The sequence below is a fragment of the Choloepus didactylus genome, chromosome 14, assembly GCF_015220235.1.
Source record: "Choloepus didactylus isolate mChoDid1 chromosome 14, mChoDid1.pri, whole genome shotgun sequence".
Classification (NCBI taxonomy): domain Eukaryota; kingdom Metazoa; phylum Chordata; class Mammalia; order Pilosa; family Megalonychidae; genus Choloepus; species Choloepus didactylus.
The window spans coordinates 23,252,954-23,280,890 of NC_051320.1; the positions used below are offsets into that span (position 1 = coordinate 23,252,954).

At 39.1% G+C, this 27,937-nt stretch overlaps 2 protein-coding genes and 1 pseudogene across 6 annotated transcripts in view; all 3 read right to left on the bottom strand.

Moving 5' to 3' along the window:
- Positions 1-217: 217 nt before the first annotated feature.
- Positions 218-6,663, bottom strand: TCF24 (transcription factor 24). The gene is made up of 3 exons (XM_037802330.1): positions 6,477-6,663; positions 5,494-5,897; positions 218-725 (listed from the first exon to the last, which is right to left on the bottom strand). Exons 2-3 carry the CDS (start codon positions 5,872-5,874, stop codon positions 612-614), a joined length of 495 nt encoding a protein of 164 aa, XP_037658258.1. The 5' UTR covers positions 5,875-5,897; positions 6,477-6,663; the 3' UTR covers positions 218-611.
- A 1,305-nt stretch (positions 6,664-7,968) lies between these two features.
- PPP1R42 (protein phosphatase 1 regulatory subunit 42) overlaps positions 7,969-27,937 on the bottom strand; it is a 68,074-nt gene continuing 48,105 nt past the window's right edge. For 3 of the 5 annotated variants that reach the window (XM_037802960.1, XM_037802961.1, XM_037802962.1), the window contains exons 7-9: positions 19,275-19,406; positions 15,857-16,019; positions 7,969-8,314 (exon numbers count right to left, since the gene is read on the bottom strand). In XM_037802960.1, the coding sequence (XP_037658888.1) occupies positions 8,290-8,314; positions 15,857-16,019; positions 19,275-19,406 (320 nt within the window). In that variant the 3' untranslated portion in view covers positions 7,969-8,289. Of the gene's footprint in view, positions 8,315-15,856; positions 16,020-19,274; positions 19,407-27,937 lie in introns of those variants that run through there. The other 2 variants (XM_037802963.1, XM_037802964.1) reach the window with 2 other exon arrangements.
- On the bottom strand, positions 11,335-15,555 carry LOC119509501 (annotated as a pseudogene).

The window sequence follows — 27,937 nt, forward strand, 5'->3', positions numbered from 1 at the left end:
TTGAGGATTCGCTGTCTGTATTGAGCAGTTAACATTAAAACCCCAGTTGGAGCTGGGCTGAGAGAGTGCTGTTCTCTAGCACCGTGAGGCTTCCGTGAGGGAGGGGCTCTTGGCTCTCAGTGTGGGTCTGCAGTTTTACTTACAGATTTTATGCTGCGATCTTGGGCATTCCTCCCAAATCAGGTTGGTGGATGATGAGTGGACAGTCACGTTTGTCTTCCCACAGTTATTCCAGGTTATTCACTAGTTTTTTGGTCATTTATGAATTGTTCTGGGGGGGACTAACAGTCTTCCACTCCTCTCTATGCCACTATCTTAGCTCCTCCTTCCAGTTTACTTTTGCTTATCTTTTTTCTTTTTTTCAATAGTTTCTCTTGCACTATATAGCACTATTTCTCACACTGACAAGATAAGCTATATGTTTTATACAAGACTGCTTATTTCATCCCATATATATTTAGATTGGATGGATAAATGTGACTATCCAACTATGCATTCATATATAACTCTCAGAAATGATGTCTGTTATGTCTGATATAATAAATATAGACTCACTTCGTACTATTTAAAAACAATAACTATGACTTTGCCAGCCCTCGCCAGGGGAAAGCCTAAGGCTGTGAGTCTGCTGAAGCATTGCCGTGATTTGCTTTTTCACCAGAGACAGAATGCTTCAGAAACTGACCTGTAGCACCAATGTATAATCTTGATCGCATGGGCCATTTCTGAAAAAGAAAATTTAAACAAGAATCCCAGAGTTAGTATCCATGACATTATATAACATAATCTGCAAGCCTAAAAATTCCAAATACCCCAATTAAATGCAATATGCAATATTATGTAGCTAGTAATAATCATAATTATGAAGTCTAAGGGACAACATGAAAAATGTTTATTAATGCTAATAAAAGTAAAAATGTACCCAAAGTTCATTTATAAGTGTATAAAATAACGTGTGCATATCAGATAAGAAGTGTAAGAAATCATGGACAATGAATATAGTTTCTATAGTGTAAAAAAATGTATCCACCCACAATGTTTTAATTTCAAACTAACCCTAAAACAAAATTAAGAATAAAACTAGACCTGAGGCTTTAATGAAATTTTTAAAACTTATACCTGGATAGTAGTATGTATCTACGTTTATCAAAGAGCCACAATGAAAAGTGAATAACTAAATCATCTTGAGGTTTTATCCAGCTAAGAGCACATATCCAGGTAGCTGTCATATTAGAATGCTGGTGTAGTACAGCAAGAACATCCAGACTGAATGTCTGGGTACATGGGCAGCAGGCAGCTCTAACCTTTTCATAAACATCACATTTGTATTACTGACATGGCTTTTCTAAATTCACTTTTATGATATACCTCTGAAAGAATATAATTGATTGCCAGACAGGTACAATGATGAAAAGATGTATTATATAAGTAGTACCTTCAGAATGAACCTCTTTTTTGGGAGGGTGGTCATCATATAATCAATTTAGTTCTAAGGTATTTGGAGTACTCACAGAGATGCTACAGTTTTTTTTTAATACAAAGATGTCTTTACACTAAAAGCACACTACTCTCCCAAAATGTACTGTCTAAGGAGTAAATGCCACAGTGAGCAGCAGGCTATCTATCTTTATCAGTGAACATTCACAGGCAAGCTACTGGGTACATGGCACCACGAAATGTTCTTAAATTCCTGGTGTTCAAATAGAGGCACAGTTATTAAGAACCAAAGAACGTAAGAGCTCTGAGTTCTCAACCAAAGTTGCATATTAACCAGGAGAGTGGACCTCTTCTGCAGAAGTAGAGTGTAAGGCAGAGTCAGAGCTTAGCTGAGGTAATACAAAGCTTCACTACACTTCTGAGTACGGTTATCATCACCTAAATTGGGATTCCAGATGTAAAATGTAGCCATAAGGAATAGTAAATAAGCATGGGATATTATCCGGAAAGTTTCTGTTCTGTGTCGCCAGATGTGGTAAGTGAATTTGCTCCCATGTCATTCAGATCATTTAAGAGTTCTAAATTCAGATTTTTCTGGCTGGGAATCCACACTTTAAACACAGTTAAAATATGAAATCTATCTTACGTGGGATTTTAAATGGCCGACTCCTATATAACCTTCCTACGTACAATAACTAATAAATAACCTGTATGACACATTTGACACAGTACCAAGACTGACACTGTGCTGCTTATTTTTGCAAATCCATTTTGGGTTATTATTTTTTAAAACACACATACGCATTGTTATACATTCTGGTGTCCTGAGGTGTTTTAGAAACTGGCCCAAGGTTGGCTTGATATCTCAGGACCTGGCATTGTTAGACAGTTTAGGTCCTGCATTATCCTGAAGAACCCAGTGCTATGATGAATAGCGTGCGGCAGAAATCCTCCATTTCAAGTGCAGAATTTTTAGCATATTACAAATCAGTGATTCTCAACCTTTTAAATCCCTGCCCCATTTTCATAAGCTCAAAGTGAATTAAATAAATCTAAAACCAAATACAATTAAAACCCTACTGAATCCCCCCTGGCAATTCTGTCCCTAGTCCCACTATGTTGAGACTCCCTCTAAACCGTGCAACCAAGCATGGATTAAAATGAGGGCGCCTGTTCCTTAAGTCCTTGCTAGAACACAAGTAGTTAATGGAGCAAATCTAAAAATGTTTACATGGATTTTTGCCTCAATTTTCATAGATCTAATCAAATAATAAAACTGTCCTTTCTCAGAACTTGGATTTTCCAAAAGGCTTGTGATGATCTTAGTCAAGTGAATTTAATGTCTCTCTTAACAGTATTGAGACATAAATCAAATATTGGTTAATCTTTGCATGTCAGCATGTTGCCAAAAAAGCCAGTTGGCTGATTTACACCTCACTTTTGGATGATTTATTTCAGCATTGTGTAGATTAATACAATCTTGAACTATACTTTCCCTATTAAGGCATATTTAAAGCCATGGTGCTTCATTAAGCTTAACAAAAAAAAAAAGTAGGGAATTCACACAATTAACCAGAACTGAACCCAGAAATGAAGACCTTAAAAATGCACTCTTGGTTTTAGGTGTTAAATGGTCCCCAAACAATAAAACCTATATTTATTTTTTAAAAATTTTTAATTGCAGTGACAAATATATATATAGTATTCAAAATTTCCTGTTTTAACAACTTTCAAGTATATTATTCAGTGATATTAATTAGATCATTTTATTTATTTTTAAAGTATTGTTTATGTTTATAACCAACAATGATTCTTAAGGGGTGAGGCAGTTAATAAAATAATCTGTGCTTTTCCCCTACATAAGAATCTGAAATGCACTCCTGTTCTCTTGGAAAATCACTGTCCTTTGGCCACTGGACCTGATTGGAGTGAGTTGCATCCCAAAGTGATACAAACCTCTGTCTTAGGCTATGCCCCAGGATTCTAGTCTTTTAAACCTTCCAGTTTCAGATGAAATACTCAGATATTCTGAAAAGTAAATTCCCTCACAGTGCTAACATGCTAACAATACTGTTGAGAACTCATGGTTCAAAATGATGGTCTTGAAATATTTGTTAAAAGATCTCTATTCAAAGTAAGACTAAATAACACTATGCTGTAAGGCAGAAAAGTAAAGTCATTTTAGAACACTTTTTAGTAAGGGTTACCATAGTTCATAATGAACCTTCAATTAATAAAAAAGTTCAAATAATCACAATGTTTTTATTTCTTTTGCACTAGATTAATAAAAATGGACTTTATGTTTAAACATTTTGGGACTGGCTATAAAATAATGTGCTACAAGTTGTTTCAATTGTGTATATGAAATTTCTTTCCTCTGAACCTCCACAAAATGTGGTTATAGCTCTTTTATAGTATATACAACATTATGTCTTAAAGTATTACTACTTGTATTTTTGTCTAAGTCTCTAATATATGTTCATATAGGGTATGGGCTGAGTCTTACTCATAATTGCATTTGCTCTCCTAACAGTGCTTTGCACATAATAGGCACTTAGTTGAAAGTTTGATTTTTAAAACAGATTAGTCACTTGACCAATTATCATCAATTTCAGTTTTAAGAGGTAATTTTTGGCCTTGTATCCTTATTCCTAGGATATTCCTTGTATCCCAAAAGAATTGATTCAGAGGACAAATGAGATTTCCCTTAAAATAATTATAAGACAACAAAAACAGTACATGAATCAAGAACAAAAAAAGTCCTGTTAAGCTTTGTTTTAAATGAAAATAATGACTCTAATATTCATTCAAAAAGCACTGCAAGAAACCAAGATGAATTAAAACCTTGATTTCTCATTTTTAATTCTATCTCCCACAAAGAGGCATTTAACAGATGCCTTTTGTATTAAAATCTACTTAATGTTAAAATAAACCACCTTTCTTAGACTATATGGCAAATGTCAAGTCAAAAGAAGTGTAACATTAATGGTGTATTTGAATAGCAATCTGATGCACACTGTAACATAAAACCACTTAATAATTTCAGCTGAAATTATGTTATTGAGTTTGTGAATAAGACAGGGTCTATCATAATTGTAAATAAATGATATTACACATTTTTATATTTAAATATTTGAAATGGTTCGAATCTATCATCACCTTGGTGAACCTCACCGCAGAACTGAGTTCAGTTAAGATTAGATGGTGTGCTTTAATATATTTCAATAATGATTATTTCATAATTTATTGAACACTGATATTATACTTAAGTCTAAATCCTAATTTTGTATTGTGTATGTGTGTGGCAAAATGCTTCAGAATGTAGAGCCAAAAATCTGAAGATTTAGGTTCAGAAAATATAGAGATTAAGCATATTGAACAGAAAGCTAGACCAAAGGTTTTCAAAACAGAAAAGGACAATGCCGAGTCTAAATACGGCAACACAGATGATAAACTGCAATCACATACACCACATGAAACGAAGTGTGACCATTCTACCTAAATGTAATTTAAAAACATTATACAAAAGGGACTCAGCTAATTTTGCACATTACATAATTTGAATCTAATAGTTGCTCAATTCAGCCAATATACATTCCAACCTATTATGGAAACTATATAAGCAAATACCTTATAGATTTTCTAATGTTCTTGGTAGCTGTCTAGTGCATGATATTTAACCTTTTCTTAAACAGACTGAAAATTTACTCCATAAGAATGCAGAATGGTCTCATTTTGTTCATAACAGCTTTAATCAAAAATAGTCGTTTCCCAGGAGCACTTTTTAATTATCTAATTATTTAAATGAAATACACTGAAATTCTCAAAGGGTCATAAACGTAACTGATATTAAAAATTATCAGGACGTCCAACCAAACACTCCAGCAAGCTATCCCTGAGAAATTTCTCACTTTGGAAGGCACATCCTGTAGGCTGCAGAGTAAGGGCGCAGACACCTCTGCCCAAACCACCCGTGTGTCAACTCCTCACCCACTACTTGCGAACCGCGAAGGCGAAGGAGTAGCCTCCCACAGCGGGACCTCCCTGCCCGCCTACCTTGACCGGGTGCAGGTAGCCGTCGCCGCGCAGGGCACCCAGCCCGGGCTCCTTGGGCGCCTCGGCGTCGTCCTGCAGGCTGCGGGTGAGGTGCGCGATGTAGGTGGTGGCCAGCAGCAGCACGTCCAGCTTGGAGAGTTTGGTGTCGGGCGGCACCGACGGCAGCGTGCGCTGCAGCTCCAGGAAAGCGTGCCGTAGGGTCTGCACGCGGCTGCGCTCCCGCGCCGCGTTGGCTGCCGCCGGTCGCCCGCCCCCGGAACGTGAGCCGCCGCCCGGGCCCGCTTGCCCCAGTCCAGCCCGGCCGGGACTCGAGTCGCGGGCGGCAGGGGCGGGCGCGGGCTCGGCGCTCAAAGGATTGTTCGCGGGGCCGTCGCGGTCCATGGCGGCTTCCCGCGTCGCGCGCGCTGCAAAGGACAGAAGGCGCGGTGAGACCAGGACGCCGCGAGGCGGCCTCGCCCACGCCGGGAGGTGCGACCCGGCCGCCCGACGCGGCTCAGGGGCGTTTTCAGGGACGACCTCCTTTGTGTGGGTGCCTTCTGCATCTCAGCGTCTGGGGAAGAGTTAAGAGGCCGAGCGCTCCTGGGCTCCTTAGAAGGCTCGAGAGGCGCGAGGTGCGGGTTTTCTATTCCCACGGACAAATTAAGGTAAAGGGCTATGCTATCGCAGAAAGAGATCTCGGAAGTACAGTTACAAGTCAAACTTGCTGGCGCTTCAGGAATATTTATCGGGCCGACCCCGCAGAGAAGGTGTTCGGGTCGGTTCTCGCGGAGCGCGCCACGGGAAGCCCTGCCCTCGCCCTCGCGCCCTTCGCTCTCCAGGTTCAGACCCCGGGTGGCGGCGGCCGGAGTCGGGAGCTTCTGTGCCGAAGGAGTGGGGGGGCCTTTGCCTAACCTCGGACTAAAGCACCCACCACCCCTCAAGGCGGAGAACCGCGCGGCGTGGGTCCGGCCGGGGCGTGTGCGGCTACTCTGTGGGACGCTCACCTTTTCCGGAGCGGCCGTGCGGGCCTCGGCTCCGCTGTGCTAGCGGGCGACGGGCGTCGAGCAGGGTCTGCGTGGCCACGGCCGCGCCGGTCACTCCATCCTCGTCGCGCCGAAGTCGGCGGTCGTTCCTGGCCCCTGCTATCCGCACCTTTTATGTGGGCGCGCCTCGCAGCCGGGAGGGCCGGCGGGCCGGGATTCGCATCTGGCGGCTATGGCAAGTCTATGGAGGTCCGTGCCCACATGAGGGGCCACGCGGGGAGCTGCGTCGCGCGGAACCGCCCCCTCCATGGGACAGACATTAGTCAAACCGCAGCGCGGGGCGGGGCACCCGCAGGGCCGGCCCCCGGCCCGCTCCGCCCCTTGTCCTCCCCTAGGTTGTACACAACCGCGGTGTGTCCCGCGCCCACGGAGTTGGCGGCGGCGGTTATGCCAGAATGGCGCCCGGGCCGGGGTCTGGGCTCAAGGCCCGCGGCGCGTCCTTTGCGAGTCACCTCGTCTCGTCACCATCCTCCTCGGGACCCGTCCCGTGCCCAGTCCGAGTCCTCAGCCTTCCCAGCGCTGAGGCTGGGCCCAGGCGGGAAAGCTGCGGTTTTGTGGAGCCTAACTTTTGATTTTCTGTGAGGATGTGTCGTTGTATCACATCGAGGTGCTAATCTTTGATTCCACCACGGGGCAATTGTTTTTCTATTGTCCTAATTAATTAAAGCCTTAGCCCCTGTACCTCAGTGCTCCGTGGCCGCGTTATTAAGCTGTGCAGAGATGAAATGCCCTTGCCTGAAGGCCTTTTAATCTCCCACTGTCTGTGATACTTGAGGAAGTTCGCAGAGCGAGAGCAAACGGCCTGGCGGTCGCTGTCGCTCCTCCGGTGGCCTCGCGTGGTCACCGCTCCTTGGTATCATGATTTGTGAAACTTTCCGGGCTCGGTCTCCCTGCGGGAAGCGCGTGTGAGTTTTCCGGCACTTGTGGCCGGGTGGGGAGAGCGGCGCGCGGCTGGGCGGGAGGAGCCGACCCGAGGCTCCTTTGGAAAGGGCGCAGCGCCCCGAGGCCGGTTCCGGACTCCGGACCCGCGGGTCCTGGACCCGTCGTCGTCTTAATTGAAGCCTGAGTGGACGCCCGCTACTTTCTAGCAACGTAATTACTGCATACTTGGAACAATGGCGACATCACGAAGAACAGCACATTTTCTTGTCTTCTTTGGGGTCAAAACGGAATCCACATTTAAAGTGTCATTAATGAAACTGCTTTTGCGTATGCGACAGAGTCTCCTACTTTGCAATCGGTTTTTATATTGAACTTCCGAGCAGTAGAGAATAATCGTGGCACTTGTTATCTTTAGATATACAGCTCCGCAGATCAGATTTATTAGTGAATCAGAATGGTCCCCAGGCTTTCGTCTCAATTCCCACCCAATAACGGTAATTAGAATGATTTACATTTAAGAAAGAAGCACACCAAAATTACATTGGTTCTTTTGATGAATGAGAAAGCACATCTTTATTTTCCCAGTAAATTGCATGTAAGGAGGAATAAAGCAACTAGATCCTTGAATTCACACGTGGAAAGCAATGTTTCAGATTCTATCAAGAAGCAAAATCAAACAAGAAGGTAAAGCTTTTCTTATATGATGACACCAGGAAAATACAAACCTACAAAGGAATTTTTGTCTAGTATTATAAAGTTTAACTATAAATTTTAAAAAATCAAACTTTTCAGATAACTTTAGAATTTACTGATTTTCCACAAATAAATTTTCTTTTTCTTTGGGGTTATGGAGAAAGTGAGGTTCATGTATATAACTTTTTGTCAGCAAGCTTCAAGACTCCTTCAAAGAGAGATTTCTGTATAAATAGAAAGGAAAAAAGCATTAAATTATTTAAAAAATGATAGTTCTGCCCTCCCCAAAAGGTGGTTAACATATACACTCCAGGACACAGTAACAATTAGTAAAGGCAAAGGATTAGTCACCAAACTGGGAGAATCTTCTCAGGCTTTGAGAGAAGCAGAATCTTAAGATTTTTTCCCTCGGGATTGGGAAGATATGTGGTGGGGTCTATGAGCTGGAGAGGTATGGAAATAAGAATATTGGAGGGAAGGTGGGCTGGGACTAGGCTGAAGCAAGGGAGGCACCAAAGGCTCCTTAAACTTTGTGCCTTTGGCACCTCACTTTGCCTCACTCTCCCTAACCCAGCCTGCTAGAGGTCCCTGCCCCAGTGACGGGTGGGCTGAGGGGAGGCTCTCTAATGCTAAGAGCGGCAGGCCAGCCCACCAGTCAGGAAGGAAAGGATTGATTTAACAAGACGGACCACTGCCAGGCAGCCCCAAGCGGCCTCTCTGAAGCCTCTGATGAGGATCATTTGGGAATAGTCCTAATTCCTGAAAGAAACTGTTAACTTGCAGTTAAATTCAAAATACGAAAATCTTCCCCAAATTTCCAACACTAGATTATTAATAACTCTAATAATTTATTAATTAATGCATTTGATATGTGCTAAGTGCTTTACAAGTATTTTCTCATTAAATCCTTACAAAAACACTATGAGGGCTTTACATTTTCCAGCTGAGAAAGCTCAGAGGGATTAAGTAACTTGTCCATGGTCACACAGTTGGTAGGTGGGAAAAACAGGATTCGAGCCAGGCAGATTGACCCTAAAGCTTGTGCTCTGTATTTGCTATTCTATTTAGTATTTATGAAGTAGTTTACAATTTACAAAACATTTTTGTATGTGTTACCTCAATAAGGAACATACTTTAAATAACTCAACAATTATTGCAATCAAGAATTAATAATAATCCAAATGCTATTTTTGTAATATATCATTGTTTGGAGTTCTTAATTGTCTAGTCTTCCAGAAGGTACATGGCTTTAGAGTGCTGTAGATTTTATTTCCCAGAGTGGCTTAGGTCTTAAAATGATACTTGTCTTTTTCCTATGTCAAATAGATTGTGTTCTTAACTTACTGTCCTTATAATGCAAGATAATCACACATTCACACATCAGTGAAGGAAATATATTGCTTTGTGATATATATATATATATATATATATATATATATGTATCAAACAATAAGTTGATGCTTGTTTTCCCCTTTCAACTGTTTTCCTTATATTTTTAAGGTATAACTTACATTCAGTTAAATTCACTCTTTTAAAGAGTCTAGTTCTGCAAGTTTTGAAAACATAGTCATATAATCACCATCACAATAAAGATACAGAACATTTCCATCACTGTCAAAAACCCTGTTGTGCTGACCCTTTGTAGTCAGTCTTTCCCCTACCCTCAGACCCTGGCAACTCCTGACCTGTTTTCTGTCTTTATGTTTTACCTTTGCCAGAATGCCGTATAAATAGAATCATATAGTAAATAGCCTTTTGAGTCTGGCTTCTTTCATTTAGCAAAATGTTTTTGAGATCTATCCATGTTATTGTGTGAATCGCTAGTTCATTCCTTTGTATTGCTGAGTAGTATTTTATATGGACGTACCACACTTTATCCATTCTCCAGTTGAGAGATATTTGGGTTTTCAATTTTGGTAATCACAAAAACGCCACTATTAATATTTGGGCACAGGTTTTTGTGTGAACATAGATTTTCATGTTACTTGGGAAAATACCAAGCAATGGGATTGCTGGACTTGGCAAGTTATGTTTGACCTTGAGAAATTGCCAAACTATTTTCAAAAGTGGCTGTACTCTTTTTGCATTCCCACCTGCAGTGAAAGAGTGTTCCAGTGCCTCCATGTTCTTGCCGACATTATTTTTTTATCCATTCTACTAGGTGTGTGTTTGTGTGTATTTAAAAACTGGACAATATTTAAAAATCGGATGATTTAACATAAAATTTAGATATCTGGCTTTCCAGCTACTCTGATTTGTCAAGTCCAGCACATCTGCCTGGCCACACTGGTCTGGAGCCTAGCGGCTGCAGTTCTCTTTAGGTGGGCATGTACTCCCTAATGCACCTCAGTTCCCACCTGGCCTGCTTCTCTCACTTACTTTATCTTCCTGTCCCTGATGAATTTGAATCTGAGAGCCCATGGCAGAGTAGTTGAGCCTAGAGCTTTAGGAGTCAATGTCTTGGGTTAAAATCCCACCTCTGCCTCATGGCAAGTGTGAGACCTTTTATAGATGGGAAAATGAGGCTTGGAGAGGGGCTCTCTGACTGTCCCTCTCCAAGCCTCATTTCCTCATCCACAAAATGGGATTGATAATATCCTTATCTCAAAGGGAGCTGTTTTGTTTTTTCACTGGTACACCAGTGTTCACAGCACCGTTGACAATAGCCAAAAGATGGAAACAACACAACTGTCTGTTGATAGTTGAATGGATACCAACAAGATGTGGCATATCCAACAGACATAAAAAAGGAAGAAGTTCCTTAACATACCATAATTGGGAGGAAGAACCCTGGAAACACTATGCTGAGTGAAATAAGCCAGACACAAAAGGACAAACACTTTATGATTCTACTTACATGAAATATCCAGAACAAGCAACTTCATAAAGCAAAAAGTATACTAGAGGTTACCAGGGGTTGGAGGTAAGGGGAATGGGGAATTATTGTTCTGTATGGTAAAAAGTTTTCTGTTTGGAGTGCTGAAAAAGTTCTAGCAAATGGAAGGTGGTGATGGCAGCAGAACACTTTGCAAAAGCAATGCCACCGATACACCTAAAAATGACCAAAATGGCAAATTTCATGTTATATACATATTACCACCACCACAACAACTTTTTTATAGTTTAAGGAAAGCACAGACCCTTTCTTCCCAAAATTTAAAGTTGGAAAAAAAATGTCTACAGTTAGAAAATAAAACTTACATAACTCAGTTTAGAGAAGAATTTTCCTTGTACATCATCACATTTTAAAATACATTTTTGGTTTTCTGTTAAGGAAAGGTGGAAAGTGTCCATTTATAATGGCTTTAGAAGGATACCCCATTTTGCAATGTGTGGTTTTCTAGATTCTTTTGGGCTACAGCTGTTGAGAATTAGTTCATGTCATTTGCATTTCCTATAAATTAGTGTTGTCTGACTGGGCCTTTCATTATTCAGCTTTCTGACATCTTATAAAAAATTAGCAGAGGGGCAAGAATTTTTGCCCCATTAGTTTCCACAGTGCAGCCATTTAGCACCATCTCATCCTAAACGATGTGTACTTTATCCAAATAAAACACTATATCTAAATTCATTCACTCAGATGAAGCACTCATCAAAAACTTCCACAAAATTATGGATGAATTCATAAATAGCCGTACCGTTCTCAGAGTCATTAACTCCAACTACAATGAAGAGCACTGCATGCTGACAATGTGTCAGCTTAAAATCCTTACATTCAGTGAAAAAGCATTGTTCATTGGATCCAGAGAGACAGCCCTTTATGACTTCTATTTCCAGAAGTGTCTGCTTATTAATCTCCATGTGTTCATAGTAGTTTGAAAGTTGGGTCTGTCCATGCTTATTCACCTTGAGGAAAAAATTTACCGTTTTTTCCTTCTAGCCAGTATTTTTCCAAATACAGCTCAAAATTTATGGCAAGGGTGGTGGAATCAGTGTGGCTTCACAGGCAGCGGTCCTGGTGGCGGCTCTTCTGGGGCTCCCCCTCCCCCTTTTCCCTTGGCTGTTTTTAAAAATTTGTTTGGGTAATCACAATTTAGTTTCCAAAATATGGCCATTTTAAAATGGAAAATAACTAACATAGTTCTTTTGAACTCTAACTCTTATTCAGAGTGAGCCATTGACAATTGAGACTAGAAGTCACAGACACTAGCTTAGTCTGTTCTAACTAAAAAGCTTTATGTTACTGACCACTGTTGCCTCCCTACCCCCCCCCCCCCCGTTTTGGTTCTAATTTCAAAAGGGTTCTGAGAACCTCAAATAAAAAATGTTAACATTATACCTACATTACTGATATATACACGTTTATTTTGCATATAAAATTAAATGTATTGAGGTTAGGTTTGACCAAACAAAATTAAAGGCATTTCGGGATTTGCAAGTGAGTTTATATAAGATCATCCTGGAGTTGTGTGACTGAAAATATTATCTGAGTTTTTCAAATTCTTCTTGAAGCACATAGGAATTTGTTGTAACAACTGTTCAAACATAACCTTAATAGCCCTGAAGGCAAGTTATTTTTACTGTTATTAAAGTTCACTTTTTAATTCAAAGAAACCTCACACTTCCATATTCTTACCAAAAAAAAAAAAAAATAGTTAAATAACATACAGTGAACTATGGATTATAGGTTCCAGAGAATCACATTCCTTAAGAGAATCTGAAACTAAGGGCATTCTAACCCAGCTAGAAAGTTATTATTTTTACATTAACAAAAGAGATGGATTGGCTGTATTAACATTGCTTGGGCCTGAAAGTTAAATAATCAAATAATAATTTCCTTTTTCCATTGTGTGGTGCTAAACAGTATTCTCAGTGGATCTTATATGCAAAATATAAATGCATTTCATGTCTGTTTTTAAATTACTAAGGCTCAGGCACCTCCTAGCATGCTTGAAAAAGAGGAAACATCTGTCAGAAGTATTTACTGTGACAGAGCAAGAAACACTAATGTGTACCTTTTTTTTGTTTGTTTAATATATACATTATTTGTAATTGAACAGTGAAGGCATTTATTCAGAACCAGCCTTTAAAGAAAAAATAGTTTTGACCTAATCTTTAATTAAAGTGTACATTGATAGTCTCAAGTTCAGTTTGAGGGTCAAAAGCAACGTCAATGAGTCTGACTTTTTCCTCCCTGTAGGGAAAGCAGGCTTGTGTAAATATACATGAGCACAGACTGCACACATTTGTAGAGGTGGTGGAAAACATTCCCCCGTCTTTGGACAAATGTTGCTTCACTGTGTTCCACTATTAGGATACAGGCACAGGGCCCCACGCTTGGAGCCCTGGAGGAATTAGGGGCACATGCTTTGGGCATTTGGGAAGATACACTCTAAGCTCCTTTCCACTTCTGAGCAGGCTCCTCCTAGGGGATATGTCTTAGGGGAAACATATGGTGGTACCAGAGCATCCTTCCCCCATAAAGTAATTAAAGGATGAGTTTACTCTAATCCACCTTCTGGAAACTATAAAAGTCTATTCTTCATGTTTGCACTGGGTATTTTGTTCTGAATGCTTTACCGACCCAACTTTATTCTCATTATCTCTTAGCTTTATGTTAAATTAGTAAAATATTAGCAATAAGCACACCCTAAATATCTGTATTAAAACTTTGAAAAAATTCCATAATGTATTTGGTCACCTTTTGTTAAAGAGAGGTAACACTGCCATTCCCATCTAGTAAGACTTAACTCTTGAGACGTCAAAACAGTATTTTGACATGTCTGTAGCAAAAATGTTTCCTGAGGAAATAAAAACATTTGAAAGAAACTATTCATGTAACATTATTTCAGGGGATAAAACTGAAAACTCAGGATTTAACATGATGGATTTCACTGGTGATGGCAGGAGCAGCACATTCTCTATGTTCTCACGTGAACTCTTCCATGGTGCTGGCTTCGTTTAGAGTAGCCTGTCTTTGCAGTACCTAGTATTTTACACTTTTTAAAAATGCATTTAGCTCTGAATTTAGTGTCCCGTTTAGCAAGATGAAGGTAGTGATTTGCTGTTTCAGTGGGGCAGCCCTAGTGATTAGACCTTCGCTAGGGACTATAGAACTGTAGCTCCGGCTTACAACTGATGCAAATCAGTGGTGTGGCAATGTGTGGAAATCACCAGCATTGTTTTCTGGGGCTGTGCACATTTTTATTGTTTTCTTTTCCGTCTTAATGATGCCGCCTTCCAAAATGCTTAGCAAAGAAACAAAACTCAGGAACACCAGCTGTGGAATTGACACACGTTGTGTTAATCTTTAAGAAGCTCTGGGTGGGGGTGGGGGGTGGCTGTGAATGAGCTGACTGTGGCTCTGATGTTAATGACAATGGACAGACTCTCACGGCAGCTTCCATTTTATTGTTCTGGAGAGGAGGCACGGCCCAAACTAGGCCTCCTTACATGTCCTTTCAAACTGTCGAAATGAAGCGTTTTTCAGACTCAAGGGACTCTCTCTTCACTAAGCCTCCATCCCAGCCAACCTGAGCCACTGTAGGAAATGGGGTAGGACAGTGTAGTAGGGTTGTTTATGGGGCTTCTTCGGGACGGCTCCATTAGGGAATGCTCAATCAGCATCCCTTGATTGAATGATGTAAGGAGGGTCTCATGACAAACCCACCTGATTTCAGCAGGCAGTTCTGGGAGAAGGAAACTACTGGCTCTGATTACTTTCTCGATGAAATAGTCTATTGCCCCTCATCATATTGTAGTGATTAGTGTGGTTAGGATTGAAAAGATCAGTAGAGCAATCAGTGTATTGATTATAAATGAGAAATTAAGTTGAATAGAAAATTTCCAGGATGTATTAGGATCTGGTTTATAATGCCCATAGCATTTATCACACTATACAGTACTCTTATTGCATGTGTTTCCCCAACTAGTTTGTTGCAAGCTCCTTGAGATCAGGACTGTTTCATTTGGCTTCATATTTTCAGTGTTGCCTGGCATATAGCAGGTGCCTAATATTTTATGAATGAATAGGGAAAGTTATTTTCTGGTGTGGTTTATCTTTAAATCTTGAGCAGTATCATCCTTTCAAAACCAAAAAGCAGTTTCCTTCACATCAGATGATTTAGAGCTGATTCATGTGGAGCTAAATTATTTATATGCTCAGTGTCTAGAGTAGTGATTCTTTTTTCTTTTTTAACTTTTTATTTTGAAATATGTTCAAACTTACCGGACAGTTACAAAAATAATATAAATTCCAAATAGAGTACTCCAGCATATAGCTCCCTAACCTTTGAGAACCTTATGCAACAAGGGATCTCCTTCAGGGACACCAGATTAAGAACCCTTGGTTTGGAGAGTCAAAGTGGCCCACCTCTGAACTCCCCCAGGCTCCTCCTCCTGTCTCCCACTCACAGTCCAGGGCAAGGGTCCACTCACGGCTGGGGCATCAGTTGGGTCCCTGAGGCAAATGCCCCCTGACTTTCAGAACATTTCTTTGTTGTTTGCTGCCAGGCTCTTCTGCCATAATTGATCCCTGATCATCCAGTCATCTTTATCTGCTGCTTCTGGGACCTCCTTGATTCACCATCCCTACCTCAGTGGGTGTATCTAGTCTGGGATTCCCAACTCATCTTGGACCAACCCTACCCACTGCAACTTACGACTGACTGCTCCAGCAGGTCAACAATGCAACTTTGCCCTTTTAGAACCCAGGACTGGGAGACAGATGGGGAGCCTCTCTTTAACTGTTGTTGACAGTGAGGCTGTCCCCTACCCCCTACCCCCCAAAAAAAAGACAAAGCCCACAAATATTTGAAGGAACCTACCCCATCTCTTTGGTAATTTTGGTCTTTGTGTCTTCTTGGGATCTTTCTAGAGGTGTATTTCCATTTGGAAAGGATCTTTGTATTTCAGAGAAAAAGATTAATTTTGGCTTACCCACCTGTGGGTAATAAACGGGAACTATGTGATGCATTGTTTCAAAGTTACCTGTAGCACACAAAGAATTAAAAGCATTCCTCTTTGAAACAAATAACTAAATTGTAAAAACGGCATATCACAGCATTAGAATATCTAAAATTATATTTTATGAAATGGAATTAAATAAAGCTAAATAGGTCCTCAGTGAAACCAATAATAAAATTAATATCCAAGGTAAAATATCATAGACTTTCATACATAAAAACCCATACAGAAAATTTTATGGTCAACTCTCAGACAAAATGGACACGCTAACATGGATATAATTGACAATTGCCCTGGTGTTTTGCTGTTCTGAGTCAATTTAGTTTCAAAATGTTTAACATTGGGGGAATAGATTAGTCTATATTTTATCTATAGTTTATCTACATTCCACATCATCACCTGTTTACAGATCTTCCCTTTCCAGCAGTGATTTCCTTTCGAGTGGGGACTACCTTATCTGCCTCTCATCCCAGTGGCCAGCAGAGACCTGGCACGCCCAAGGTGTTTGGTGTTTATTAAATGAATGTTTCCACAAAAGCTCCACAGAAGTAAATGCCAAAAGATATGCATATATTTTGGATTTATTAAAGTGCTTGGTTCTATTTCTAATTTCTAGTCATATAAATATATTGTTATATTTAGGACAACACTTTTTATTGTAAGACCCTTGAAGATGGAGGTCGTAATCTCCATAATTTTACCATAATCCCCAATATAAAGCTCCAAATTTACAAGGCTATCAAAATAAGTAAAAGGTTAGGAAGTGCAAAAATTATTTTCTTCCTGAGAATTCCTGGTCAGTTACAATGTATTTGTTGCACTGAGGTGCCTTTAAAAGGCACGTTTTGCCCTTCCAAAGACCTGAAAGGTTTAGTGTAGAGTTTAAAAATAGACCATATATGTTTTAGATTTTAATTCAAGCTTTCATTTTCTCTTAAAGCTGTAATAAAAGAGCTTTTGCGGTAAAGACCGTACAATATGTTATTGGCCACACACTTGAGGGTGGAGTATTACATGTGTGTGTCCAAGGATGTCGCTGGTTTTAAGTGTGAGAGACTCAGATCTGCACATTTTGTTTGGATGGAGATGGCAGACATGTAGGTGGGGTAGGGGGTGGGGGTGTGGGTGGTGGGTGGGTGGTGCTCACAGCTGCCCACTGGAGAATAAGTACTCCTGAGAAAAGCTCAGAAAATTTTCTACTGCAGCTGGTCAACCTTCAATTTAAATTTCATTCTCATTTAACTGAATTTAGAGTCATTCATCTTGCTTTGTAGTAAATCATATAACCTTTTACATTTGAATGCTCCTTTAAAATTTCAAAGTTCTTCATGATATGTTATCCCTTTTTTCCCCCAGGTCCTTTTTATTCAAAAAAAAAAATTATTTACATATCACATTTTTATGCATCTGCAGATTTTCCTAATTCCCACCAAACTGAAGTAAATTTCTAAGTAGAGCAGCCATTACTGTCCTTGTTTTCCAGGACAGTTCAGCCAGGCAGTGCTGGGGCAGTGACTAGAAGGCAGAGCTATTTCATGAAGTTGGATAACTTTGATTAATGACTGTGCCCTCTACTAGCTTTGTCACCTCAGAAACGTTTACTTCATCTTCCTAAAACTCAGCTTTCTCAACTGGAAAATGGATATACTCATCATCTATCCCGTAGGTTGTTAGGAATCAATGCAATAATGAGTGTAAATAAATGGAATATACAGCACAGTAAATGTCAGCTCTCCTTTCTCCCTGGCCCTCTCCCCTTTGCTTCCTAGATTAGACCCAAGTGCTTTCCATTTTACATTATCAATGGTTATCCTAATAGCAGCTACAATAAGGTGTGAAATGATGCATCTGTACAATGGTATTGTAGATGGCTTTAAAGAGTATTTGTGTTAATTAGTATGGAGTCAAACCAGATTATAAAGAGACTAATAGAATTTTAAGAAAATTAAATGACCGTACTTAAAAAAATTGTAAATTGTAAGGCACAAGTTATAATTATTATTTTGTTGAACTTCATGAGAAGTTTAAAAAAACAAATTAATTGAATTGTCCCTGATTTAGGAAGAATTTTTGAAATCTGAAATGAAGGAAGCTATATTACTTTTAGAATAGACCCAATTCTCAGGTGAGGGTTGGAGTTGAAATCTATGAGTACTTCAAAATTAATAAGGTGATTTGGCATTTTGGGTATAATATTGAAAAATACTGGACTCCTTTTTTCCGGGTCTGGTTCTGCCCTGGAAACACCTCCTGTCTATTTTACAAGTTTCAGATCTGGAGAAATTCACATTACCAATGCAGTATCACTTATGGGTAGCCTGTCAGCTAAGAAAGTCCTAGTCTACTAAGTGATTTTCCACAGTTCATGTTTAATGGATGTGATATGGCAAAATCATCTGACTTCTGTCAGAACTTTCTACCTTGGTTCCTGCTAACCTCCACTTCCTCTTCCCAAGTGGCAGAGCTCCTGGAGGGTGCTGTCCATGCATAAAACCTCACCACACTGTTCTGGTTTCCCTCTCCCTCTTGCCCTGACCTAACCCCGTTGCCATCTCCCTATCCCCTGCCGTTGTTAGCCTGCGGGGAAGAGGATTCAGCATTCACACTATCATGGAAGGGGAGAAAGGGCTCATTCCAATGTTGTGAACTACAGAATCTATGAAATAATTACTTGGATGTTTCCCAATATGATAAAGATAATTATTACATATTGCACTTAGCTAAATTTAGTTGCATTTGTTAGGCAAGGGAGGATGGTGTGTCCTTTGTGACACAACATTAGGCTTAATTAAAATATTCTGGTGTTGAGGTGTGTGCATAAGAAGGAGGAGGGGCCACGAAATACTTGGATGTGGTTGTGGTACATTTTAATTGCATATACTGTTGAAAAATGTGATTTTCCTACATTGCTAAAAACTATATACATGTGACTTAAGCTTCACAATTAACATAACTAATATCATGCACATTTGCCAGCTATGAGACTTCACATTTTCTTCCCACCCTCATGGCTTTAGGTTTAAAACACTTGGCTGACATAGCCATACCCAATGTTAAGGAAATAAGACTTTTGTGGACAGTGATTACCATTTTCGTGGATAAACATTATAGGTAAATTTTTCTGTATTTAGGAATTATATATATCTACATGTACAGTTGTGTAAATAAGTTAAAAAAAAAAAAACAGAAAAACCTTTATTTCTTGACATTTTTTGGTTGAGTAGAATATTCCCTTCCCTTTGCTAGAAGTTACCAATTAATGAGTGACCATGTGCTTACTTATATATGAGTTGCTTGCATCTTCATTTTTCATGCTTTTTTTCTTCTTGCTTTTCTTGGCATCTTTGGATGCTTTCCAGTTCATTAGAAATTGTCTTTCCGTTTGTTTAATTTCTTTTTCGTCTAGAAATTCTAGAGAAAAGCACATATGTTAAAATTATGTATATCTAAATATAGAGTTAAAATATACATTTCTAGTTTAGGGCACACAAACTTAAGTTAAACAAAGGATTAAAGAAATTTCTTTTCTAAATACTTTCTTCACATAGGTTCTGTATTTTTGTTGAGCTTTCATTTATTTTTAGACATTTTTTTTTCCTGATTTCAAAAAGAATACGAGCTTATTATAGCAATTAAAACATGAAAAAGGCTCTGTATTTATTGTCTGTTCCTGTCCTTCCCACCAGTACCAAAGATAGTCACTGTAAACAATTTGGGAATGGTCTGCCTTATAGGGTGAAATGGAAATTATATTGTTATTTTTAAGAACAAAAGGGTTACACTCAACAAAAATGAAGTCATGTTATCTATCAGATTAAAATAATAGATTACTTTTAGGATTAGTTTTCTTAGGAAAAAGCAAAATATATTTTACATTAAGGTGCATAAGAAATTTTATATTTGTAACATGCAACATTATTAATGCTTTTTATATCCTATGGCATAGTATGTAATAGGAATACTGGATAGCTGGCCTTTGGCTCACAAAGTAAGATCTCAGCTGTCTTCACATTTTGTTCCTTTAAAAAAGTTTTAAAACTAGAGCTTTTCAACTTGAAAGGTGAAATCACTGCCCTCCCCCCTACGTGGGATCAGACACCCAGGGGAGTGAATCTCCCTGGCAACGTGGAATATGACTCCCGGGGAGGAATATAGACCCGGCATCATGGGACGGAGAACATCTTCTTGACCAAAAGGGGGATGTGAAAGGAAATGAAATAAGCTTCAGTGGCAGAGAGATTCCAAAAGGAGCCGAGAGGTCACTCTGGTGGGCACTCTTGCGCACAATTTAGACAACCCTTTTTAGGTTCTAAAGAATTGGGGTAGCTGGTGGTGGATACCTGAAACTATCAAACTACAACCCAGAACCCATGAATCTCAAAGACAATTGTATAAAAATGTAGCTTATGAGGGGTGACAATGGGATTGGGAAAGCCATAAGGACCACACTCCACTTTGTCTAGTTTATGGATGGATGAGTAGAAAAATAGGGGAAGGAAACAAACAAACAGACAAAGGTACCCAGTGTTCTTTTTTACTTTAATTGTTCTTTTTCATTTTAATTATTATTCTTGTTATTTTTGTGTGTGTGCTAATGAAGGTGTCAGGGATTGATTTAGGTGATGAATGTACAACTATGTAATGGTACCGTGAACAATCGAATGTACGATTTGTTTTGTATGACTGCGTGGTATGTAAATATATCTCAATAAAATGAAGATTAAAAAAAAAACTAGAGCTTTTAAAATTATACAAGTAATTTTTTAAGTTGTAAGATACTTGGAAAATATAATAAAAAGTAAAAAGAAAAAATTAAAATTACCTATTTTCTACCAACCAGAAATAATCACATAAAATCACTGATAACACTTTGGTTTATTTCTTATGTTTTTGTTTTCTATGTTTTTGTGTACATATATATGTGTACGTGTGTATTATATAAAATTGGAACTCTCTATTTATATAGTTTTACATCCTATTTTTTAATATTGTGTTGTGAGCATTTCACCATGTCTTTTTTTTGGACATGATTTTAAATGGCCGACCATTTTCCATTGTATATGAGTATACTCTAAAATATTAAACTATCCCGTAATTATAGGACATTTTATATTAACGTTTTAATCACATGAAAACAGATGGCCTTCATTTAATTAAAAATAAGCTATCTTTTCTAGTAAAGTTTGCTGTAAAGCAGTTTTTTAAGTTAAATGACTGCTTTCTCTAATTCCACTGGATACCACAATGGAGGAGGGATATAGCAAAATCTGTTATACCATATTCTTACAGGGAAAATGGCAATATTATAATAAAATAATAATTGTAGTACTGAAAGTATTAACACCACCATTTAAATATGATCCATAATAATGTGTTATGTCCAAAGTAAAAAATAATGTGATGAAGCTGGAAATATAAACTAGAACCATATACTCTAAAAGTATAACTGTTTTCATATCTTGCCATATGTGCTTTTTAAAACTGAATAAAGCACTTTCCAAATTGCATTTTAAGAAATTGGCTAGATATTTTATTTATTTATTTATTTATTTATTTATTTATTTAAATTTTCTTTATTGTGAACTTTGACATATATACATAACAGTGGTAACTTTCAAAGTATGATTTCACAAGTAGTTAGAGAGCAAATTTTAAAGTATGTCATGGGTCACAGTTCTGTAACTTCAGCCATTTCCTTTATCGTAAAATATAACATGTACAGAAAGGTATCATCTCTTGATGTACAACTCAACAAGCAGTCATACAGGTAATTTCAAAAATTGTTATGGGTTACAGTTCCACAGTTTTAGTTCTTTCCTTATTATGCAATACAAGGTATATACAGAAAGGTGAAGACCTTCAAGGCACAATTCAATGAGCAGCTATAGAGCAAATCCCAAGGGATGCTATAGGCTACAGTTCTACCATGTCATTTACCTCCTTCCAGACATTCCAACACCCCAGCATCCAAAAAAAAATCTATTATTATATAAAGTTTCAGTATTCATGGACCTTTGTTAAATCTTGTTTGTTACTACCCCTTCCTTCATCTCACTTAATCTCTTTCTCCAACTTTAGGAGTGTCTAGACAGTGAGGTCCCTAACTTATTCATATTGAAAGGGGGTGTTTGACAGTATGGGGAAGGGGGCTGCATCTGATAGTTGATTTTAAAGAGGCTATTGCCTCTGGGTTTTAGGACTTGTCTGGTATAGAACACTCTGGTTAATTTAAGTTTCTAAAAGATAAAATTTAGTGAGTGCATCTTTTATAGAATTTCAGGTAGGGACCTAAGTATTTGGGGACTACTTTTGGTAAGGGCAAGGCATACTGTGGGCATTTGGGATGTCTAGATGGAGCTTGCATAAGAGAAACCTCCAGGATAGCCTCTCGACTCCATTTGGGATCTCTCAGCCACGGTGACCTAGGCTTGTTACCTTTCTTTTTCCCCCTTTTGGTCAAGTAGACACTTTCAATTCCTCGCTGCCAGGGCCAGGCTCATTCCTGGAAATCATGTCCCACATCACCAGGGAGATTCATTCGCCTGGGAGTCATGTTCCTTGTGAGGGGAAGGTTAATGAATTTATTTGCCGAGTTGGGCTTAGAGAAAGGCCACATCTGAGCAACAAAAGAGGTTCCCTGGAGGTGCCTCTTAGGCACAATTATAGGAGGTCACAACCTCCTATTTACAACCCTAGATTTCACAAGAGCAAACCTCAAGTTGAGGGCTTGATTTATTAAGTAGTGGATTCCTAACTTCACTTAATATATATTCTATCCCAAGATAAATGGTCAGTTTCTTACATTATCTTTACTTAGCTGTACAGTCATCATCACTGTCAACTTTAAACAATTATCATAACATAATTCATCCCAGAACTCTTACCAGCAGCTAATTATTCATCCCTAGTATTAGTGTAGAGTTGGTAAGATATTCCTATGTTGCAGACCGTGAGTGCTTTGCCAGTCAAGAGGCCAAAGAAAACACTGGGCATTTTCTGATACATGAACCTTTATTCAGGGCTTTCTTACGGAGGGTGGGGGGGGAGCAGTGTAGAGATCGTAAGGCTCTCTCTTGCTGGGTGGGTGCAGCATTTGACAGGCAGGCATTGAGACATTCCTAAGGGTATGGGAGCATAAATGCAGGGACTGGGTCTTGTGACATAGGGGGTGATGATTGATTATGTTGTGCAGAAAGGAGAGGAGGATTATAGGGTGGGGGCTTTGTAGAGTGATAACAATTTAGGGATTCAGGAAAGAGGTAAACTATAGATTAACACTTGATGCTGGGGGTCTGGCTTCTGTAGGTATGGGGTCCAGTGGCACATTCTTGCTCTACTGGTTTACAGAGATGATAGGTTAAACATTAGCTGCTCTAGGTCACACAGGCTGCTGTGCACCAAACTCCACAGGCCTGTTTTGCTCAGCCCAGGGGAGCCTACATCCTGTTAAATATGGTCATTAATACATAATGGGTAGTTTTTCCATAGCACTGTGTTGTTAACCCTCTGCACCAATGTCATACCTTTTAAGTATATCATGCTAATGCTCATTTAGGTTTGTGGTGCTACTCTGTGGGTTACATGCCATTAAACAACCATTTATAAACATGTCTGCCTTCAATGCATCACTGATGCTTATAATCCCATTAACAAGCCATAGTCACACCTGAGCATTCCCATACCATTAAGATCACCCTCATTATCATATCTGTACATATTAGATTATGGTTCCCCCTTCACTAGCTTCTGATTATCTCTAGGTCCCCTTTATTATACATTGTAAGACACTTTTTTTTTTTAAACATTTTTAACAGAGTTCCCATTAGTGGTAACATACAGTATCCCCTTTTGTGTCTGGCTTATTTCACTCAGCATTATGTCTTCAAGGTTCATCCATGTTGCCATATACTTCATGAACTCGTTCCTTTTTACTGCTGCGTAGTATCCCATCATGTGAATATGCCACATTTTATTTATCCACTCATCTTTTGAAGGACATTTGGATTGTTTCCATCTCTTGGCAACTGTGAACAATGCCGCTATGGTCATTGGTGTGCAAATGTCTGTTTGTTTCACTGCTTTCCGAGAAGTGCAATTGCTGGATTGTAGAGTAACTTGATATGAGTTTTCTGAGAAACCACCAAACTGTCTTCCAGAGTGGATGTAGCATTATACAGTCCCAGAAGCAATGAATAAGAGTTCCAATTTCTCCACATCCTCTCCAGCATTTGTAGTTTCTTGTTTGTTTAATGGCAGCCATTCTTATTGGTGTGAGATGATATCTCACTAGGTCCCTGATTTGCATCTCCCTAGTAGCTAGTGAAGATGAACAGTTTTTCAAGTGTTTTTTAGTCATTTGTATTTCCTTTTCAGAGAAATGTCTTTTCATATCTTTTGCCCATTTTATAATTAGGCTGTTTGTACTATTGTCATTGAGTTGTAGGATTTCTTTATATATACAGGATATCCAGTCTCTTATCAGATACATGGTTTCCAAATATTTTCTCCCATTGAGTTGGCTGCCTCTTTACCTTTTTTACAAATTCCTTTGATGTACAGGAGCTTTTAATTTTGAGGAGTGCCCATTTATCTATTTTTTCTTTCATTGCTTGTGCTTTGGGTATAAGGTCTAAGAAGTGACCTCCTAAAACTAAGTCCTGAAGATGTTTCCCTATATTATCTTCTAGGAGTTTTATGGTACTGTCTCTTATATTGAGGTCTTTGATCCACTTTGAGATGATTTTTGTATAGGGTTTGAGGTAGGGGTCTTCTTTCATTCCTTTGGATATAGATATCCAGTTCTCCCAGCCCCATTTGTTGAAGAGACTGTTCTGTCCCAGTTTAGTGGATTTGGGGGCCTTGTCAAAAATCAGTTGACCATAGATCTGGGGGTCTATTTCCAAATTCCCTGGCCTGAGTACCATGCTGTTTTGACTACTGTGGCTTTATAGTAGCCTTCAAGTACAAGAAGTGTAAATCCTCCCACTTTGTTTTTCTTTTTTAGAATATGTGCCGGTTTGAATGTATTATGTCCCCCAGAAAAAGCCATATTCTTTGATGCAATCTTGTGGGGCAGACAGAATAGTGGGGATTAAGTTGGAACGTTTGAATTAGGTTGTTTGCATCGAGATGTGCCCCACCCAACTGTAGATGATAACTGATGGGATATTTCCATGGAGGCATGGCCCCGCCCATTCGGGGTGGGCCTTGATCAGTGGAGCCATATAAATGAGCTGGCTCAAGGAGAGGAAACGGAGTGCAGCTGTGAGTGACGTTTTGAAGAGGAGCAAGCTTGCTAGAGAGGAGCGTCCTGGGAGAAAGCAATTTTGAAACCAGAACTTTGGAGCAGACGCCAGCCACGTGCCTTCCCAGCTAACAGAGGTTTTCCGGACGCCATTGGCCATCCTCCGGTGAAGGTACCCGATTACTGATGTGTTATCTTGGACACTTTATGGCCTTAAGACTGTAACTGTGTAGCCAAATAAACCCCCTTTTTTTTTTTTTTTTTTTTTTTTTTTTTATCATCATTTTATTGAGATATATTCACATACCACGCAGTCATACAAAATAAATTGTACTTTCGATTGTTTACAGTACCATTACATAGTTGTACATTCATCACCTAAATCAATCCCTGACACCTTCATTAGCACACACACAAAAATAACAAGAATAATAATTAGAGTGAAAAAGAGCAATTGAAGTAAAAAAGAACACTGGGTACCTTTGTCTGTTTGTTTCCTTCCCCTACTTTTCTACACATCCATCCATAAACTAGACAAAGTGGTGTTTGGTCCTTATGGCTTTCCCAATCCCATTGTCACCCCTCATAAGCTACATTTTTATACAACTGTCTTCGAGATTCATGGGTTCTGGGTTGTAGTTTGATAGTTTCAGGTATCCACCACCAGCTACCCCAATTCTTTAGAACCTAAAAAGGGTTGTCTAAAGTGTGCATAAGAGTGCCCACCAGAGTGACCTCTCGGCTCCTTTTGGAATCTCTCTGCCACTGAAGCTTATTTCATTTCCTTTCACATCCCCCTTTTGGTCAAGAAGATGTTCTCCGTCCCACGGTGCCAGGTCTACATTCCTCCCTGGGAGTCATATTCCACATTGCCAGGGAGATTCACTCCCCTGGGTGTCTGATCCCACGTAGAGGGGAGGGCAGTGATTTCACCTTTCAAGTTGGCTTAGCCAGAGAGAGAGAAACCCCCTTTTTATAAAAGCCAGTCCATCTCTGGTGTTTTGCATTCTGCAGCATTAGCAAACTAGAACAGAATATTTTTAGCATTTTGAGGCATCTTTCCTTTCCAAATAGAGTTGATAACTGGCTTTTCCAATTCTGCAAAGTAGGTTGTTGGAATTTTAATTGGAATTACATTGAATCTGTAGATCAGTTTGGGTAAGATTGACATCTTAATGATGTTTAGCCTTCCTATCCATGAATGTGGAATATCCTTCCATCTCTTTAGGTCCCCTTTTGTTTCTTTTAGTAAAGTTATGTAATTTTCTGTGTAGAAGTCTTTTACATCCTTGGTCAAGTTTTCTCCTAGGTACTTGATTTTTTAGTTACTATTGTAAATAGAATCTTTTTCTTGGGTGTCTCTTCAGTTAGGTCATTTCTGTTATATAGAAACATTACTGGCTTTCATTAATCTTGTATCCTGCCACTTTGCTAAATTTGTTTATTAGGTCAAGCAGCTGTGTCATTGATTTTTCAGGGTTTTCCAAGTATAAGATCATGTCATCTGCAAATAATGTCAGTTTTACTTCTTCCTTTCCAGTTTGGATGCCTTTTATTTCTTTGTCTTGCCAGATTGCTCTGGCTAGAACTTCTAGCACAATGTTGAATAATAGTGGTGACAGTGGGCCTCCTTGTCTTGTTCTTGATCTTAGAGGGAAGGTTTTCAGTCTCTTGCTGTTGAGTACTATGCTGGCTGTGAGTTTCATATTGAGGAAGTTTCCTTCAATTACTACCTTTTGAAGTGTTTTTATCAAAAAAGGATGCTGAATTTTGTCAAATGCTTTTTCAGCTTCTATTGAGATGATGATTTGATTTTTTCCTTTTGATTTGTTAATGTTTTGTAATACATTGATTTTCTTATGTTGAACCACCCTTGCACGCCTGGAATGAACCCCACTTGGTCATGGTGTATGATTTTTTTAATGTGTCTTTGTGTTCAAATTGCAAGTGTTTTATTGAGAATTTTTGCATCTATTTCATTAGGGAGATTGACCTGTAGTTTTCCTTTCTTGTATCATCTTTGACTGGTTTTGGTATTAGAGTGATGTTGGCTTCATAAAATGAGTTACATAGTGTTCCATTTTCTTCAGTTTTTTTAAAGAGTTTAAGAAAGATTGGTGTCAGTTCTTTTTGGAAAGTTTGGTAGAATTCCCCTGTGAAGTCATCTGGCCCTGGGCTTTTATTTGTAGGAAGCTTTTTGATGACTGATTGGACCTCATTGCTTGTGATTGGTTTGTTGAGGTCATCTGTTTTTTCTGTTGTCAGTCTAGGTTGTTCATGTGTTTCCTGAAATTATCCATTTCCTCTAAGTTATCTAGTTTGTTGGCATACAGTTGTTCACAGAATCTTATGATTTTTAACATTTCTTTGGGATCCACAGTAATGTCCCCCCCTCATTTATTTTATTTTTTTTTTAATCATCATTTTATTGAGATATATTCACATACCACGCAGTCATACAAAACATATTGTACTTTCGATTGTTTACAGTACCATTACATAGTTGTATATTCATCACCTAAATCAATCCCTGACACCTTCATTAGCACGCACACAAAAATAACAAGAATAATAATTAGAGTGAAAAAGAGCAATTGAAGTAAAAAAGAACACTAGGTACCTTTGTCTGTTTGTTTGCTTCCCCTACTTTTCTACACATCCATCCATAAACTAGACAAAGTGGAGTTTGGTCCTTATG

What these genes read in the sequence shown, in the direction of transcription:
- TCF24 (XM_037802330.1), bottom strand. Translation starts at nt 5,874, where the DNA reads ATGGACCGCGACGGCCCCGCGAACAATCCTTTGAGCGCCGAGCCCGCG. An exon ending in GCTACCTGCACCCGGTCAAG is followed by an intron (nt 726 to 5,493) that starts GTAGGCGGGCAG and finishes TTTCTTTTTCAG; the next exon opens with AAATGGCCCATGCGATCAAG.